The sequence below is a fragment of the Apodemus sylvaticus genome, chromosome 4 (assembly GCF_947179515.1).
Source record: "Apodemus sylvaticus chromosome 4, mApoSyl1.1, whole genome shotgun sequence".
In the NCBI taxonomy this organism is placed as follows: Eukaryota; Metazoa; Chordata; class Mammalia; order Rodentia; family Muridae; genus Apodemus; species Apodemus sylvaticus.
In genome coordinates this window covers 88,245,584-88,263,533 of record NC_067475.1, presented here as the reverse complement: position 1 = coordinate 88,263,533, position 17,950 = coordinate 88,245,584, and the positions used below count along the sequence as shown (strand labels likewise).

The window sequence follows — 17,950 nt, the reverse complement described above, 5'->3', positions numbered from 1 at the left end:
TACAACCCATATAAAAGCCAGCCATGTAGCACGAAAGTCTGTAATCCAGCAGCAGAACCAAGAGAATCTCTAGAAGCTTGCACACAGGGGACACTCGAAGAGAAACCATGCCCTGCCTCCTAGAATATTCTCTTATTCTCTACCCTACCTTAGAACAATTCCCTTAGAAATAACCACACGCTGGGAGCTGGCGTTATGAAAGAAGGTAATCTTGTCCAAATCATGCCTACCATAAGAACAGTGAATGAGCTCCTGATTCTGGCCTGAGTATAAAACTGTATCTACTCTCAGTCTTCGGCTTATGTATATACTTGTCATCATCTCTAGAGTGTGTCTATTTACTCAGTCTATAACCTGTTGTCCTCTGCCACCTCCTCGACTCCAGGGCACACGGCGTGGGTGTCCGAGCAGGCTCTGTACAGGTAGAAAGAAGGCCAAGCTGTAAACTGGCAGTAGCCGCTCTTTGGCAATAAGTGGATTGAATTATATTTATCCCAGCCCTGTAACAGATTATTTGAATTGTTCTAATAGAACAAATGGGGATTACCACTAACTAGGCCATTTGGCCTTAGGTATTCAGGACTGGAGGAAAGAAGGGAGCTCCCTTCTTGGTGGCATTTACATAGCTAATTACCACAAAGCTCCCTCTTGGTGGCATTTACTCAGCTAACTAGCAGGCAGCTGCAAGGCTTCAGTCTAGTTCCATATCCCACATGACGGTCACATCATCTAACCAGGCCGGAGGGAAGAAAATATCTAGCAATCCATCTTTTTCTCCTCCTTTTAAGTGGAAACTGGTCTAATAATTTACTAGAGATATTTTTAAAAAACAAAACAAGAAGCTAGGTGGTGGTGGCGCACACCTTTAATCCCAAGCACTCAGAAGGCAGAGGCAGGTGGATCTTGTTTGAGGCCAGCCTGGACTACAAGAGTTTAAGGTCAACCAAGGCTACACAGAGAAACCTTGTCTCAATACCTAAAAACAAGAACCAAGCACGATAGGGCATGCCTGCAATTGAAACACCTGTGGCATGAGAATCAGCAGTTCCAGACCAGACTGGACTACTTGAGACCCTGCCTCAAAAATCCAAAAGAATAAAAACCTGGAAACTCCTAGTATGTGCAGGGCTCAAGTCTAAAGCCGGACAAAACATAATAATAATAATAATAATAATAATAGTAATAATACAAGAGTTATGCAGAATTGCACACAATGGTAATGTCATTTGGGAGGTAGAGACACAAGGAGTCTTGGCTACATGGGACTTTGTCTCAAAACAAACAGTAACAATCTTAAAATAGAGTTTTAGGGGGCTGGAGAGATGACTCAGCAGTTAAGAGCACTGGTTGCTCTTCCAGAGGTCCTGGGTTCAATTCTCAGCAACCAAGTGATGGCTCACAACCACCTGTAATGGGATCCAATGCCCTCCTCTGGTGTGTCTGATTGTCTGAAGCCAGCGATAGCCACAGTGTACTCATATATACATTAAATAAATAAATCTTAAAAAAAATGTCTAAACTAGCATGCATGAGATCCTGGATTTGATCCTCTATAAAAGGGAGAAAAAAAAAATATAGATAATGTTTCAAATATAAGGGAGACACTGGCTATACCCTGAGCATTAGAAAGTTCTATGTAGGGGCTGGAGAGGTGGCTGAGTGCTCTTAACTACACGTCCTTACAGAGGACCCAAGTTTGGTTCCTAGCATCCACATGATGGTTCATGGGAACCCCAGCTTCAGGAGACCTCCCATGCATCAGACGCACATTCACACACTCAGGCACACATACATGTAGAAAATATGTTTAAGTCCTATGTAGGCATGTTGACCTTAAGTCCAGACATTCTGTTTCTGAATTTACTCATTTTTAGCCTGAGGGTTATTCAAATTGATACTTATCAACTGATTAAAAGTGAAAAGCATCTGGAAGATCAGCATACAGAACTTTCTCAAGTGTCAGATACTATGATTTTAAACAGGGTCTAAGTTTCAGAAATATTACAATGATATACTGCTAACTGCTTGGGGTAAGACTGTAAATTCAACCTCTTTTGATTCCTTTCTGTTTTTACCAAGGCATACTAAAAAAAAAAAAAAAAAACAAGGATGGGGAGGTTTCCAGATGATAAATGAAATGTATAAGATGTACTCTTGACTGTGATAATGCCTTATAGGAGATGGCTGGCAGGTAAGATCTGGAAACAGTGTGGAACTGGAGTCACTCGCTCCAGACAACGAACTGCCGCTGACACACAACAGGGAAACACTACAGATGACGAGGAGAGGAGTGGAAAGCCCAGACAAGAAGAGAGCTCATACAAGTGCCCAGCCGGTTGGTGAATCTGTAACCCCAGCGTCTGATCACGTGAGGACTGAGGGAAGGCTGCGCTTCCAGGTCAGCCCAGGTTACATAAGACTCTGTCTCAAAAAGGGGCGAGAGGCAGCCCCAACATTCAGAAACAGCTACCTCAAAAGGCTTATTGGAAAAAAAAAATGAGGTGAACAATGGACAAGAGATAGCACATGAGGGCTGGGAAGACGGCTCCGCGGGTAGGATCACCTGTTGCCTGATCCCCTGAGTTAGCGCCGCAGGCCCCACATGGTAGGAGCGAAATGACTTCTGAAAGTTATCCCCAACCTCCACCTGCATGCTGTGGAACTTGTTTGAGTATGTGTAGCCACTTGCACACAAGTAAATATATAATACAACAAAAAAAAAAATTTAAAGATCACATTTTCCTCTCCCTTACACACCAATGAGAAGATAGACTATGTTACTAATATTGTGCTCACAAAGTGGGAATCAATTTTCCTAATATGGCCAAGCCCTAAATAGAGCCTCGGGTTTTTTGTTTTGTTTTTTGTTTTTGTTTTTTGTGGTTGCTGTTGCTCAAAAAACACCAAATTTAACCTTATCCAAGGAAAGAGTGCTGGTGGACAAGTAGGCAGGGAACTCAAGAAACAGTGACAAGTACATCATCTCCACAGGCATTCAAATGGCTGTAAAGTCCTTGGTCAGGGCAGCCAGAGTGAAGACACCTTTATCCTACAAGCCTTTTTCTTTCCGAATCTGGAATCTCGATCTAGTCAGGGATTCCAAGAAGAATTTATATGTCCTGACTCCAAAGTAGTTCTACATTCAGACATTAGACAGTGTCACTGGTAGACAGGCAAATAAAAAGCAGAGAATCAGGTTCCATCTGCCTACCGGAAAGGACACATGATACATGCAATCCTCACAGTGTACCTTCCAAACACCACGCACACAGATGCTATTCTGTTTAATGTCTCATTCTCCCGAAGTCGGGGCCGGGTATGGCAGCACGTGCTTATTGTAATCTTAAAATTGAGAGGCAGTAACGGGACGATCAGGAAATCGACTGAGGCCAGCCTGGGCTACATTAGACTGTTTGGAAATACAAGATAAAAGAAAATCTAGTATAGCTATAGGAAGGGTTTGTATGTGTTTTGAATGAATTTTTATGCAATACAGAAGATGAGATTTAATCAGAATTCATTTCAAATGTGATGCTTTGTGTTTGTGTCCCCAGAACTTGGGAAGCAAAGGCAGGAAGGTTGCTAAGAGTTTGAAGCCATCCTGGACTAGTAAGATCCTTGTACTTAAAAAAAAAAAAATTCAAAGTTTTAATTTTAAAAGGTTTATTGTACTAACTCCATACTTCTTTAACAATAAACTGCTTTTGCAGACATTCTGAACATAAAATACCCCTAGAAGGTCAGAATCGGTGAGGTGTTTTTTAATGATGAAAACTTAAATGACAAATGAAATGTTTTCTCAGCCAGTAGTGCTGAGACAGTACAGGACCCAGGAAAGCATCTTTGGAAACTTAACCACTCAAAGGCAGAATTAATACTGGACTGCGAGTCAATTGCTTAGATCACAATGCAGGACCAGCCACTCAGAGCTGCGGATCTTGAGCAAGCTTAACACATGCTAATTCAAAGGTATGTGTTCCGAAGATGAACTATTAAATATCTGCCTCTGCTTTGTTAAGTTAGAACCTGAGACGTTTCATAAAAGCATTTCCCTCCCTTTCCACTCATCATGCGGCATCAACCTTCTAACTGATGAGGAAATTACACACTTTTATTCATCCACTGGTGAGCTTGTCATACACTGCAAGAAAGAAGCTGCTTTTTTCGTGGCTTCACCCTTGCCAACTTCAAAATACTGTCACATACTCAGTAGGTTGGAGCTGCCTGCAAAATGACAAGCTTACAGGCTCTCGAGCAGGGGAGATGCAGGTGACTCGCCCTCCAGAGACCCTGGAAGGTACACACCGGTCCCAGATGTGCTCAGACACGGGAGCATATGGAGAAATTTTGTGGGGCACCTGAGGGGATGAGGGATGAGGACGGCGCAGGGCTCCCACCCAGAAGGAGCAGTAGAGAAGGGACAGGGCGGCTCGCGGCTCTTAGACCCTAAAGAAGTGAAAAGAGGAGTGCCACCGGGAAGAAACCGGAGAGGGAGGTTAGAGGATGCTGCTGGGTCCCACCCGGAAACAGGGGACAGAGAGGCGTGGGGTCCCACCCGGGAGGACCTGGACAGAAGGGACTGAGAGACAGGGGTCTTTCCCAGGAGGATCTGGATGGAAGAGACCGGGTGGCGCGGGGTCCCGCCCAGGAGGAGGGGACAGGGCGGCGCGGGGGTCTCCATGCAGCCCGCCTGCGGCCTCCCTCCGGCTCGCACGCGCTCACCTGAAGGCCGGCTCCTCCTTGGGCGCCCGGGCCTGGGCGGACGCTGCTCCGCCGCCCCTTTTGTTGAAGAGCTTCTGCAGCAGGGTCGGGGCCATGGCTTGCACGCGGCGGCCGGGGCGTCCACGCTCCGGGACCCGACGGCTCAGCGCGCAGCCCACGGCGGCCGCGGCGGGGCCATGGCGACGGGGGCGCGGCCGCCCGGAGAGGCGCGAGCGCGGGACCGCTGCTGCGGACGGAAGGTGCGGCGCCGCGGCCGCCGGCCGGTCATATGACGGAGCCCGCCCGCCCGGCTGACAGCTCGCTGCCGCGGGAGGAGGAGCGCGGAGAGGGCAGCACGAGGGAGAGGGAGGAGCACGGGAAGAAGAGGAGGGAGAGCATGAGGGAGGGAGGAGCACGAGGATAGCAGGGAGGGATGCACGAGGGGGGGGGAGGAGCGTCAGCACGAGGGAGTGGGAGGAGCAAGAGGGACTGGGAGGAGCGCAGGGGATGGAGAGGGAAACGTGGGGAGGAAAAAGAAGGAGTGGGAGAGAGGAGTGTAGGAAGGGGCGATGTAGGAGGAGCGCCAGGAAAGGGGAGGGTGGAGCGGGGAGAAGCTTGTTGGGAAGAGTGAGTTAAGATCGTAGGGGGCGGGTGGAGGAAGGGAGAGCGGGAGGAGCATAGCGACTTAAGGTTTCTATTGGCCAGCTTTACCCTCCCTGCGCGCCATCACTAGGGGCACGCCCGGAGTTATCACTCGCTTACTGGGCGCTTACTGGGGCTGGAGAGTTGGGTGGGGTGCACGAGGCTTCCTACACTTGACCTACTGAGCTCGAGAGCACAGCTATGGAGGTTTGTATTCTTTGGGGAAGAAAAGCCCTTGAACTCGGTCCTCCTTTTATCGGGTCCGGGGCTCCCTAAGCAGAAAGCTTGTGCTAGCGGAGCAACCTAGTGCCTGAGGATGTTGCTGGGGATTCTGGTCCCCGCTGCGTTTGAGGTCTCGGCAAGCTGCTGCCAAAACCAGAGTAAATCTGCAGACTCAATTTTGAATTTACGGTTTATTCAGGTCACCGGGTTGTTGTTATTTTGTTTTATTTTGTTTTGTTTTTGATGTCTTGGGTCCCACTGGTAGTAGGTCACACAAAAAAGATGTACGTGCCGGGCAGTGGTGGCGCATGTCTTTAATCCCAGCACTTGAGAGGCAGAGGCAGGTGGATTTCTGAGTTTGAGGCCAGCCTGGTCTACAGAGTGAATTCCAGGACATCCAGAGCTACAGAGAGAAACCCTGTCTCAAACCTCCCCCCCCCCCCAAAAAAAAAAAAACTGTACGTGTGCTAAGCCCATTTTGTGTGTGTGTGTTAAGCCCGCATACATATACACTCAAATGATTGCTTTCCTAGTTCGTGTTCTCATAGAGTACATAAGAAAAAAATCTCAACAGATCTTTAATTTAGGGAAGAAGAGAGTGTGCTTAGACTCCTTTGCCAGCGCTTTCATGCCTCAGACCCCCTGAGAATTTAATGTGCTGTGGTGCAAGACGCTAAAGAACCTGCGGTTATGAAGAGTCTGACCACATTCAAAACAGTATATTAATCTGTTCTTCAGCCTAGAGCTCTAACAGGATTCGGATGGTAGGTAGTAGAACTAGAGTTACTTTTGAGTTCAGCTCTGTCTCTAGCAAATTTGAGGAGAGTGAACCAATGACCCTCCAAAATTTCTTAGACTCTGTCAAAGGAAAGTTAAGGATGGAGAAACATGGCTCAGCGGTTACAAACATAAGCTGCTCTTTCACAGGACTGGAGATCTCTTGCCAGCAAGTGGATCAGAAAGCTCACAACCTAGTAGAACTCTGATTCAGAGGATCATCCTCCCTCTTTTGGTGCCCTAGAGCACTGCACTCACATGCACAAAGTTACACAACACAAACAGTTTTTAAAAAAGCAAGCAAACAAACAAACAAAAAAGAGGACATTTAGACGTTTAAAAACAAACATATTTCACAAATATAAGTAACCAAAAGAGGGGGTGGGGCATAGCTCTGAGGTGCTTCCTTGTTTCTTAGTCCCAGTCTCTAGCACTGCCACATGAATGCTTGGAGAGACAGAATAGCAATGAAATGGAAAAGGAATTGTGAGGGCTGCCTTCCTCAAGCCGATCTGTAGTCTGTTGTAGTTTGATTTCTGTTATATCATCATGGATACTGTTTGTGACCTGCTGAAACCTGGTACTCCTTCTTCCTGAAGAGGCTAGAGGAAAAGCAGTTAGGAGAGGTTTCTTCCCTTCTAAATAAGATAGAATTATTAATATTTAATATCTAGATATAATGTTACAACTATCTTGATAGAATCTTGCAGGTAAAACCAGGACAAGATATTGTGAAGACAGAGAGTATTGGTCATCATTGTTGGTCCACAATCCTGCCATTCTAAACAGACGATTTCTATTAGAAGAGAAATTTTATCTGAATCTGAAGTCTATAAGAGAATTATTTTAAAAAAAATTCTCTATTGCTAATTATATCATGAAGAAGTTTGTATTTTTAACTCCTAGTCAGGCATTTGCTACGCAGGTTTCCCAGTGCTGGGCTTGTGTATTAGACAAGCTGAGCTGCATGGCCAGCCCCCTTTATTGTTTCCTAGTATTTCAGAATGTTTCTTTCATCAGGTTTCCCTCCTCTTTGCCATTGTGAAAAGACAATGAAAAGTTCTCAGTTCCCATCAGTGATTAATTGAAGCTCTAAACTAATGACAGATAATCTCTCCAGATTACTTTTATATTCTTTAAAGGAACATTGCAGTCTTGGGGCCATTCGATAAAGGAAAGGAGGCTGTTTGTTTCACTATTAAATCAACCTTGTAGGAGATTCCAAACTCTGTATCCTTAGTGGGATATGATGATTCATACATCACAGCATCCGAGGGGCCACAAATTCAAGGCTGGTCTGGGCTATAGTGTGAATTACCAAGTAACACACTGTCTGCAAAACAAAAACCACCATTCAGCATAAAACTTTTTTCATTTTACCTTTTTGTAGTAGTAGTAGTAGTAGTAATAGTAGTAGTAGTAGTAGTATAGTTAGAAATAATTGTTGAGGGATGTTATGATAATCCCTGAGGCCAGGCGTGGTGGAACTTGCCTATAATCCTTGCACTCAGAATGGGGATAGAGACAGGAAGATCTGGATGAGACAGTCATCATCAGCTACACAAGACCTATCTCAAAGAAATTAATGCCCTCCAAAGGATGCAACAAGCAGCTGAAAGAGTCAGATGCAAATATTTACTCCCAGTCAATGGACAGAAGCTGCTGACCCCTGTGGTTGAATTAGAGAAAAGCTGGAAGAAGCAGAAGAGGAGGACAACCCTGTAGGAGGACCAGCAGTCTCAACCTGGACTCCCCAGATCTCTCAAACACTGAGCCACCAACCAGGCAGCACATACCAGCTGATATGAGGCCCCCAATACATATACAGCAGAGGACTGCCTAGTCTGGACTCAAAGATGCCCGTAACCCTCAGGAAACTGGAGGCCCCAGGGAGTGGGGGGTAGGGTGGGTAGAGACATCCTCATGGAGATGGGGGTGGGGATGTGGAACAGTCAGAGGGTGGACTGGTAGGGGGATAAAACCTGGATTGTAAAAAATATTAAAATTAAAAAAAAAGAAATTAATGAAATTGTTGCCCCTGTAAACAGAGTTGCAGCAAAGAAATAAGATCTCAAGTGATAGAAGAGTTAATCTATGCAAATTGATCCTGTGTATTTGAAATAGAACTCCATTTACCTGACACTCTCATAGTGGAGACCACTTTTGTGGTCCTAAAATCAGGAAATTTTCATAATCAACATGATAATTGAACATTTCCTCCTTTTAGAAACCTATCTGCATTTTGGCATGGTGCTGGATTGAAAGAGAGAGATTCATGTGGTCTAGACTGGATTCTACATAGTTATGCAGCTGAAGACAACCTTGATTCCCCCCCACCCCCCACCCCCATGCCCCTGCCTCTACTACTGGTATTACAGTGTATACCACCATACCTGGCCCAGAACCTAATAGCCTTGCCACCTGGGCTCAATCCTGAACTCACATTAAAGGCAGGAAGAGAGAAGAAACTCCACAAAGTTCCCCTTCAATCAACCACCCTCCCCTCACACACACACACACACACACACACACACACACACACACACACACACAGAGCACATACATTTTCTGTTTCATTAGCTTTTCTCTAAAGGTTTTCCCCAGCTCTCTCAATTCTTTTTCTTTTTTGGGGGTGTGGGCATGAAGCAGTGCTTTTGCTTACTAAGTTACCTCATGGCTCTGTTTTTTATTTCTGTTTTGAAACAGGATCTTCTGTGTACCTCAGACTGGTCTCAAATTCAAGATCCTCCTGACTTCCCCTCCCAACTGCCAGGGATTACAGATGTACACCATCATGTCTCACCACAGTTTCAGTCTTATCTTGTGTATACATGATTGTTGTGTGTACAGGTATATAGTGGGAGGGGGGTATTGTGTGTGAATATAAATCCAGAAAACATCAGAAACCTTCCTCAATTGTTCTCTCTCTCTCTCTCTGTCTGTCTCTCTGTGTGTATGTTATATGCACATGTATGTAGATGGCATGTACACAGACCAGAGGAAGCTGTCATCTCTCACCCTCACTCCATTGAGACAGGGTGTCTCACGGAGCCTGGAGCCTGGAGCTTGGCCAGGAAGATCAGTCATCCTCCTGCCTGTGCCCCTCGACAGTGCTATCCATATCCAGATTTTGGCGCTGGTGTTGGGGATTTGAACTCTGGTCTTTAGGCTTAAGTAGTACTGTTATCCAGTGAGCCTCTCCATCTTAGTTTTTGAGACAAGATCTCTCACTGTACCTGTAGTTCAGCAACTCTGCCATACTGGGTGGCCAGTAAGCCTCAGTGATGCCCCTGTTTCTACCTCTGGAGCACGTGGATTATAAACCTGTATACCGATGCCCAGCTTTTGATTAGGTGCTTGGAAGCCAAACTCAGGTCTTCATGCTCAAATGGCAAGCCCCTTACAAACTGGGCCATCACCCATCTTTCCTATTTTTGTTTTTAACCAACAGTAATTTAAAATGTTTCTGGGGTACAGTGTAATATGTTGATACATGTACTGAATTTTTAATGATTATATCCAGCTTGTTCCTTAGCTAACATTCTTTTTGGGAAGAGAATGTTTAAAAATCTATTCTTTTCACAAAGGACATACACTATATTTATACTGTATACACTATTGTTAGCTATGTCACCATGGTAACAATATATGATATTCAGAAAACTTACTCCTCATAACTGAGACTTGACCTTTGGCCAATCTCACCATCCTCTGATTTCCCCAACCCCCGGTCTCCAATAGCCACATTTACTCTCTGCCTCTGTGAGTTCCACCTGTTTAGTTCCAGTGGGGTCATACAGTTCTTATCTTTCTATGCCAGACTTGTTGGCTTGGCATAGAATTCTCCAGATTATTGCAGTTATCAAAAGTGAAAACATTTTCTTAATTCATAAATTACGAATAGTGTTGTATCCTATATACCACCCCATTTTTTTTCTTCCTTTACTTACATGCGTCCTTTCTTCCCCAAAGCTGTGACTTAAACCCAGGGCTCACACATATGGGACAAGGGATCGACCACTTAGCTTCCTTCCTAGCCCTTGGTGGAATTTTTGTTAGTTTGGCTTGGTTTGGGGGTATTGCTGTTTTTGTTCATTTGTTTGTTTGTTTGTTGTAAGGCAGGGTTGTGTTTTGTGGATCAGGATGGTCTCCAAATCAACATTCACCCAATTAACCTCCCTAGTGCTGGGATCCCAGGCCGTAGCCACCATTCTTGGCTTCACAGACAGCCTTTTTTTTTTTTTTTTTTTTTAATTTGGGGGTATTCGTTGCTGGTGTTGCTGGTGCTGCTGGAGCTGTTACTGTTTGATAAACATGGTGGCATATACCTGTAGCCCCAGCCCTTTGGGAGGCTGAGGCAGGAGGGTGACTGAGATTTGGTGACCAACCTAGATAAAGCTAGTGATACACTATCTCAAACAAGCTACCCATTAAAATGGTAAACTTTTATATGTGTGTTAGATACTAGGGATGGATCCAGAGCCTGGCATATATTAGGTATGCTACCTACCACTGAGGTTACCACAAGCTAAAAACTACATTTTGGTTTATTTATTTTCTTACATATTATTTTTAAGATATGGTCTCACTAAGTGACTCGGAGAGTCTGTAGCTTAAGTTGCCCGGGTCACTCTCAAACTCCGGCTCCTCTAGGGTTGGGCTCCAACTTTAAACACGCCTTTTCTTTTCCTTCTCATCTTTTTCTCTCATCTTCTCAAATGGAGTGGAAACTCTGACCAGATTGCTAATAAGTTCCTAGGTGCCTGGCATAAAGCTAGACTGGTTGCTAAGGAAAACACACTTGTTGGATACGTGAATGAATGAAAGACTTGACTCAGGAAGGATCTGGGGATGTGCCAGAAAAAAGCCTCAGAGAATCCTAATCCCTAGAAAATGGATGACACTGTGGTGTGGTAGAGTCATGCTATCTATTGGAATTTCCTCTGACCCCTGTGAAGATCGAGCCATGGCCCACTAAGCCTGTAGAGTTCTATGAAAGAACTTGTGTTTTATAAAAATAAAGAGGAGAGGGAATATGCTTGGTGGATGTGTAGTCAGGTGTGGGGGAAGGGGGCGCCTCTGCTGGCCGTGCTGAGGCATCCCTTCCCCCTGAGGGACCAGCCATATGATGGTATAGTATAGAATAGAGTTTATTCAGGACGTGGGGAAGGGAGTTGAGAGGGTGGAGACAGAGGGAGGGAGGGAGGGAGGGAGAGGGAGAGAGAGAGAGAGAGAGAGTGAGAGAGAGAGAGGAGGAGAAAGGAGGAGGAGGAGGAAAAGCCGGCCTGAGCACATGGAAAGAGGGGGAGGGGGATGGAGAGAGGGGGGAGGAGTGGGAGCAAGAGGACAGAGCAAGAACAAGAAAGCAAGAGGGAGAGGAGGGGGCAAGCAGCCCCTTCCTGGTGAGTCAGGCACACCTGGCTGTTGCCAGGTAACTGTGGGGCGGAGCCTAGGCAAAATGCCAACAGAGCTGATCTGAGCTGCTTGTTCTGTGGGCTGCTCTGCTTCTTGGCCTCAAAATGAGGCTGCAAAGAAATCACTGGGAGTCCTAAGATGCCCAGACCCAAAAACCTAAGAGGAATCTGGCCTTTCTTCAAAGTGTTTAAAGACTGTAAAGCCCCCCCCCCCTCCCCAAGTTAGGACTATGGCGTCCTACTCCTGCATGTAGCAGCGAGAGTTCAGGGCAGCTTCTGAACTCCCAGACAGCTCTTCCCTGTCACCTTTGTCTGTTCCCTCCTTCCCTCCCACCTTCCCTTTCCCCCTCTGTCTCTGTCTCTGCCTCGATGTCTGTGTGTCTCTGTCTCTTCTGTCTCTCCTTCCTCTCTTCCTCTGTCTCTGTGTCTCTGTGTGTCTGCCTGTCTCTGTCTCTCTCTCTCTCTCCCCCACCCCTCTGTCCTTGACCCTGTCTTATAGTTCCATGATTCAGTTCTATCACCCCTCTCTCCTTGCTTGTTTTCATCAGCACTGTAAGAAGCTCCGGACTCCCAGGGTGTCGGGCATCTCCCTTCGTTCCCCCTCTAGACGTCTGGCCCTGTAACCCATATTCTTTCTTTGTCATTCCTCCCCAGTCTCACATCAGCATCCTTTGCTCCTGTAACGCCTAGTCTGAGAGTCAAGTTATCCCTGTTCCTTCAGCCTGTACCATGAGACCGTTTCCCAGCAAACTCCCTGCCAACTGAAACCTCAGTTCTTTCTGTCTACACCGACTCTGCTGCCTCTCTCACACTCTCAGGCTATAACTGGTATTTTTACACACAGTTCTGATTGACAGCCTCAGCCTAGACAACTCCCAGGAAACACAAGTCCCTGAGTATCTAACAAGCATCTCTCCTCTTTTTATTTTTTTATTTTTTTGGAGACTGGGTAGCCGTAGCTGAGCTGGAAATCACCTTATAGAAAAAGCTGGCCTTGAACTCAGAGACCTGCCTGCCTCTACCTCCTATGTGCTGGAATCAAAAATGTGCACTACCTACCCAGCACCACCTCTCCTCTTTTTGAGACAGTCCCCCCATATAGCCCAGTCTGCCCTTGACTTCAGATGTTTCTACACCTAAAGTTAATTAGACCCATCATGTATTTGTTTGTTTGCTTGTTGTCTTCATTTGAGACTGGGTCTCCTGTAGCTTAAGTTGGCCTCAGACTCACTAAGACCTTGAACTCCTGGTTCTTCTGCTGCAATTGCTAAGTGTTAGGATTGTAAGTATGAGCTACTATGCCAAGCCACGTGTCTAACACCCAACTTCTTCTCAGATCTGCAACTTACTTTGCCTTCTTCACTGCATCAGCAACAACTCTGTCTTTCTGGTTGTTCGTGCCAAGAATCTTAGGAGCATTTTTAGATCCTTTCTGTATATCTCATATTCAGCTGCCAGCAGCACATCCTGTGGCTCTGATTTCAAAATATACCCACTGAGCTGGGGTGTAGCTAAGTGGTACAGTGCATGCTTAGCATGAGCAAGGCCTTAGGTTCAGGCAGTCGGCACCACCGCCAGAAACCAAGAAACATATCAAGGAAACAACCAAACAAACCTCTCAGCCATGATGTGCCCATAACCTGGCCATTTCACCCTGCGTCTTCTGCCATGTGATTCAGTCCCAGCATCTCTCGCTTCCTACCAACTGTTCTTCATACCCCACGGCTTTGTTCCTTTCATGACAGTAGACTGCTCTCTTAAAATACGTAGGTCGGGCTGGAGAGATGGCTCAGCAGTTTAAAGCACTGACTGTTCTAATGGAGGCCCTGAGTTTAAATCCCAGCAACCACATGGTGGCTCACAACCATCTGTAATGAGATCGATGCCCTCTTCTGGTGTGTCTGAAGACAGTTACAGTGTATTTACATATAATAAATAAATAAATCTTTAAAAAAATAAAATGAAATAGGTCATGTTTAATAGAGCTTCAGTTCGATACCTCAGTGATTTCCCCTTGCCTTAGAGTAACTAAGCAGTCCCTCCAGGTTGTGCTCCCCAAAACCTGCTCTCACCTGCCTCCTGCCTCCCGGTATTCTCCCTGTTGCTTACCCTGTCCCTGCTCTTGGCTTTCCTGCAGCTCACAGTACACACTACAGTCTCCTGTCAAGTGAGGCAGTAGTGTTCTGCATGGGCTCCTTCCCTGACCTCAGGGCAACTTAGTTCCTCCTCTGTGAGTTCTTCAAACCATTCTATTCAGAACTGCATTCCCCCAGAACTGAGAGGTCAACGGCCTTTGTGGTTTTGTTTATTTATCTGAGATACAGACTTATTAAATATAAATAGCCCAGGCTAGTTTCAAACTCTGGGCCAGCCTCCTGTCATGGGTGCTGAAGTGCTAGTAGAGCAGGTATGCACTACCATGCCTGCTAGCCTTTATGGTTTGGTTTGGTTTGGTTTGGTTTGGTTTGGTTTGGTTTTGGTTTTTGGAGACAGGGTTTCTCTGTGTAGCCCTGGCTGTCCTGGAACTCACTCTGTAGACCAGGCTGGCCTCGAACTCAGAAATCCACCTGCCTCTGCCTCCCAAGTGCTGGGATTAAAAGCATGCACCACCACTGCCCGTCTTGCCTTTATGTTTTGATGAATGTTGCAGATTTCTTCTACTAATAATGTATATGCCAACATGTCCATTTCTTCACAGCCTATCAACAGCAACTATTGACTTTTGGGTTTGGATGGGGGTTTTGTTGGTTTTGGTCTTTACACAGGATCTCTCTATGTAGCCCAAGCTGCCCAGGAACTTGCTATGTAGACCATAGCAATTTATGGTCATCTTCCTAGCTCTGCCTCTTGAGTGCTGGGATTAAAGGCATGTACTACCACTGCCTGGCATAGTATGTATTTTTAATCCAACTTTTTAAAATCCTGTGTGCATTTCATCCATATGGCATGTATTTTGGCTCAGATGTGGCATACAGCTTCACCTTGCATTTGATATGTCCACTCATTTCCTAGATGTCCTCTTTTCTCCACAAATGTGAAATACTACCAAGGAGATTCTTAAGGAGACTCCGATGAGTGAGTTCAAGTTGAGGTAATAATATTTTTCTTTGTGAATTCTGTGGCAGAAATCTCATGTTAACAAGACCTTCAGATAAGTCAAACCTACAGTGTGCTAAAGGCACCCAAATAAACATGTGTATAATGTCACCAAATTCTATCTGTGCATAACATGAGCACATGATTCTTGTGTGATCAGTTCCATCACCCCACACACATTCTCTCCAGTCATGGCAAAGTGCGTCAGGGACTATTAAATGGTTTCTGGTGATTTGTCTTGCCAACTGACTCCAGCTATATTGGAATGAGACCAGACCTTTTGTTTCTCAGATCACTGAGTTATGGGTAGAAAGAGTACAGACCTCAAGCATGTTATTCTTGTGACTTCAGCATGCTAGGATTAATGACATTTTTTTAAGATAGTATAAATTTATCTATCTTTGTGCAGCTAGCTGCGAAACAGCCCCTGGGTGGGAATGATAAGGACTCAGCTTTAGACTATGAATGACATTTCAAAGTTGGTGATGCCATGAGCCCACTAAATGCAGTTTACCTAACGTCTGCTCACTAAGATGTATTTAAACTGGGGCATATATCTATAACTCAGTGACAGTTCTCTGGCTAACGAGGGCATAAAAATCCTGAACTCTATTGTTTTTTAAGAAAGTGTCTCATGTTGTAGCTGGACTGAAACTCACTATGGAGCCCAGGCTGGCCTTGAACTTGTGACAGTCCTCTTGCTCTAGCCTCTTGGTGTGCTCCTCTACATATGACACAACTTTTTGAAATAAGCCTTGAATCATCAAAAATAATTATTATGAGATATATAAGTTAGCTGTTTTTTATATAAATGATTGGAGCAAGTCACTCGACTTCTATAACCTTTAATTTCTCGTATGCAAAACAATGATAGTTCTAGGATTACAGGTGTGTAGTACCACCCCTGGCTTTTCATCATTTCTTTCTTTTCTTTTCTTTTTTGAGGTTTTGGTCCTTGCAAATCAGATTTGGAAAGTTCCTTAACATATATAAACTTATAAAGTACAAACTTTAAATGTATTCCTAATTCCCATAACAGTAATACTAACACTGTCAAAAAACCATGAAGATGGAAGAGATCTATTTGTTCTCCTTGCCCATTAAGGAGTCTGATATTATTGGCTTTTTCCTGGGCGCATCTCTAAAGGATGAGGTTCTAAAGATCATGCCAGTACAGACACAGACTCTGACTGTCCCAAGGACCAGGTTCAAGCTTTGCCACTATCTGTGATTACATTGGTCATGTTGGTCTTGGTGTCGTGTGTTCCAAGGAGGTGGCTGCTGTCATCCGCGGGGCTATCGTCATGTCCAAGCTGTCCATCGGTCCTGTGTGGAGAGGCTGCTGGGGAATAAGTCCCACACTGTCCTATACAAGGTGACAGCTGCCATGGCTGTGTGTTGGTGCATCTCATCTCTGCACCCAGAGGCACTGGCATTCGTCTCTGCCCCTGAGGCCAAGAAGCTGTTGCTGCTGGCCAGTATTGGTGACTGCTCATTAGCCAGAGGCTGCACCGACATTCAGGGCAACTTCGCCAAGGCCACCTTTGATGCCATCTCCAAGACCCACAGCTACTTATCCCCTGACCCTCTAGAAAGAGACTGTGCTTACCATGTTTCCTTATCAGGAATTCACTGACCATCTGTGAAAACCCACACCAGAGTGCTGTATTCCCAGGACCCAGGCTCCAGCTGTTAATACTATGAAAGGAGTTTTTATACAAGAAAAACAAAGTAACTTGGTCTCTCGATCTTTAAACAAATTTAGACAAGATCTCTCACTGAGCTGGACATCATCATAAAATAGCCTGGATCCACCCACCCATTTTTGTCTTTCCACTGCTAAGATTGCAATTATCTCCATGCCTTGCTTCCTTTAAGTAGGATCTAAGGACTGAACTCAGGTCCTAGTGCTTGCCAGGCAAGTAGTTGACCAACCAAACTTTCCTCTGAACATGCAACTTGGGAAACCCAAACTCGAGTTTGGATCCTTGGCACCCACGTTCAGCAAGTTCAGTGTGTGACTGTAGTCCCACCTCTGAGAATGTGGAGACAGGCAATCTCTGGGACTTGTTGACCTGCCAGATGGGGACAAGCTCCAGGTTCAGTGAGGCACCCTGTCTGAGAAAACAAGAGGGGGAAATGATTAAGAAAGATATCGTAGATATTTTAGATTCTGATCCAGGTTTTCTACCCTGCCTTTGAACATTTAGTTTCCAGATAAAATACACACACACCCTTTATATTTACAATAAGCCTTACACAGTGCTTGAGCTGGGCACATATCTACCCTCTGCTGCTATTAGAGACTACTTTCCTATAGATAACCCCAAATTATTAGATATGAAAAAGGATATAAACATATTTATTCACAGAGACATTAATCTCCAAAGAAGGGAGAAACAAATGGAAATCGATATAAATGTTTTTAAGAAAAACCCCAAGGGGGAGAAGGTTTGGTTGAGGGGGAAGCCACCATTGATTAGACGAGTTATGAAAATGTGTTCCACACGAAATATAATAATAATTTGGGTTATCTATTTACAACATAAATATAAACATAAATATTGGGCATGCCTTTTTTCCAGAAACTAAATTGTCAAAGGAGGGGTAGAAACCGAGATAGGGATTAAAAGTTTCTACTACAGACATCCCCACAACAACCCTTGAGAAGCACTACATGGTTGAATGTACCCATACCCACATGTGTACATACTTGCTTACACTACACATATATGTACAGCTGAGTAAATTAAAATCCATCTGGGCAGTGGTAGTACTCACCTTCAATCCTAGCATTTGGAAGGCAGAAGCAGGCAGATTTCTGAGTTCAAGGCCAGCCTGGTCTACAAAGTGAGTTCCAGGACAGACAGGGCTACACAGAGGAAAAAAAAGAAAAAGAAAATATATTTGAAACTATACAGAACACTCATGCCATAAAGTAATCATGTAATAAATATCAGTAATTGTTTAAAAATTTAATCTCATTATACTTTATTACTTTCCATTGAAATAAGTGTATCCTGAAAAAAGTTTTAAATTATGAACTTTCTTTCTTTCTTTCTTTCTTTCTTTCTTTCTTTCTTTCTTTCTTTCTTTCT

The 17,950-nt window shown here is 44.9% G+C and overlaps 1 protein-coding gene and 1 pseudogene across 2 annotated transcripts in view; one reads left to right on the top strand and one right to left on the bottom strand.

Annotated features, from left to right (window-relative positions):
• Fnip2 (folliculin interacting protein 2) overlaps positions 1–5,309 on the bottom strand; it is a 109,337-nt gene extending 104,028 nt beyond the window's left edge. For both annotated transcript variants that reach the window (XM_052180326.1, XM_052180328.1), the window contains exon 1: positions 4,723–5,309. In XM_052180326.1, the coding sequence (XP_052036286.1) occupies positions 4,723–4,817 (95 nt within the window). In that variant the 5' untranslated portion in view covers positions 4,818–5,309. The remainder of the gene's footprint in view (positions 1–4,722) is intronic.
• Positions 5,310–15,891: 10,582 nt separating this feature from the next.
• Positions 15,892–16,498, top strand: LOC127682314 (40S ribosomal protein S2-like; annotated as a pseudogene).
• The last annotated feature ends 1,452 nt before the right edge of the window (positions 16,499–17,950 follow it).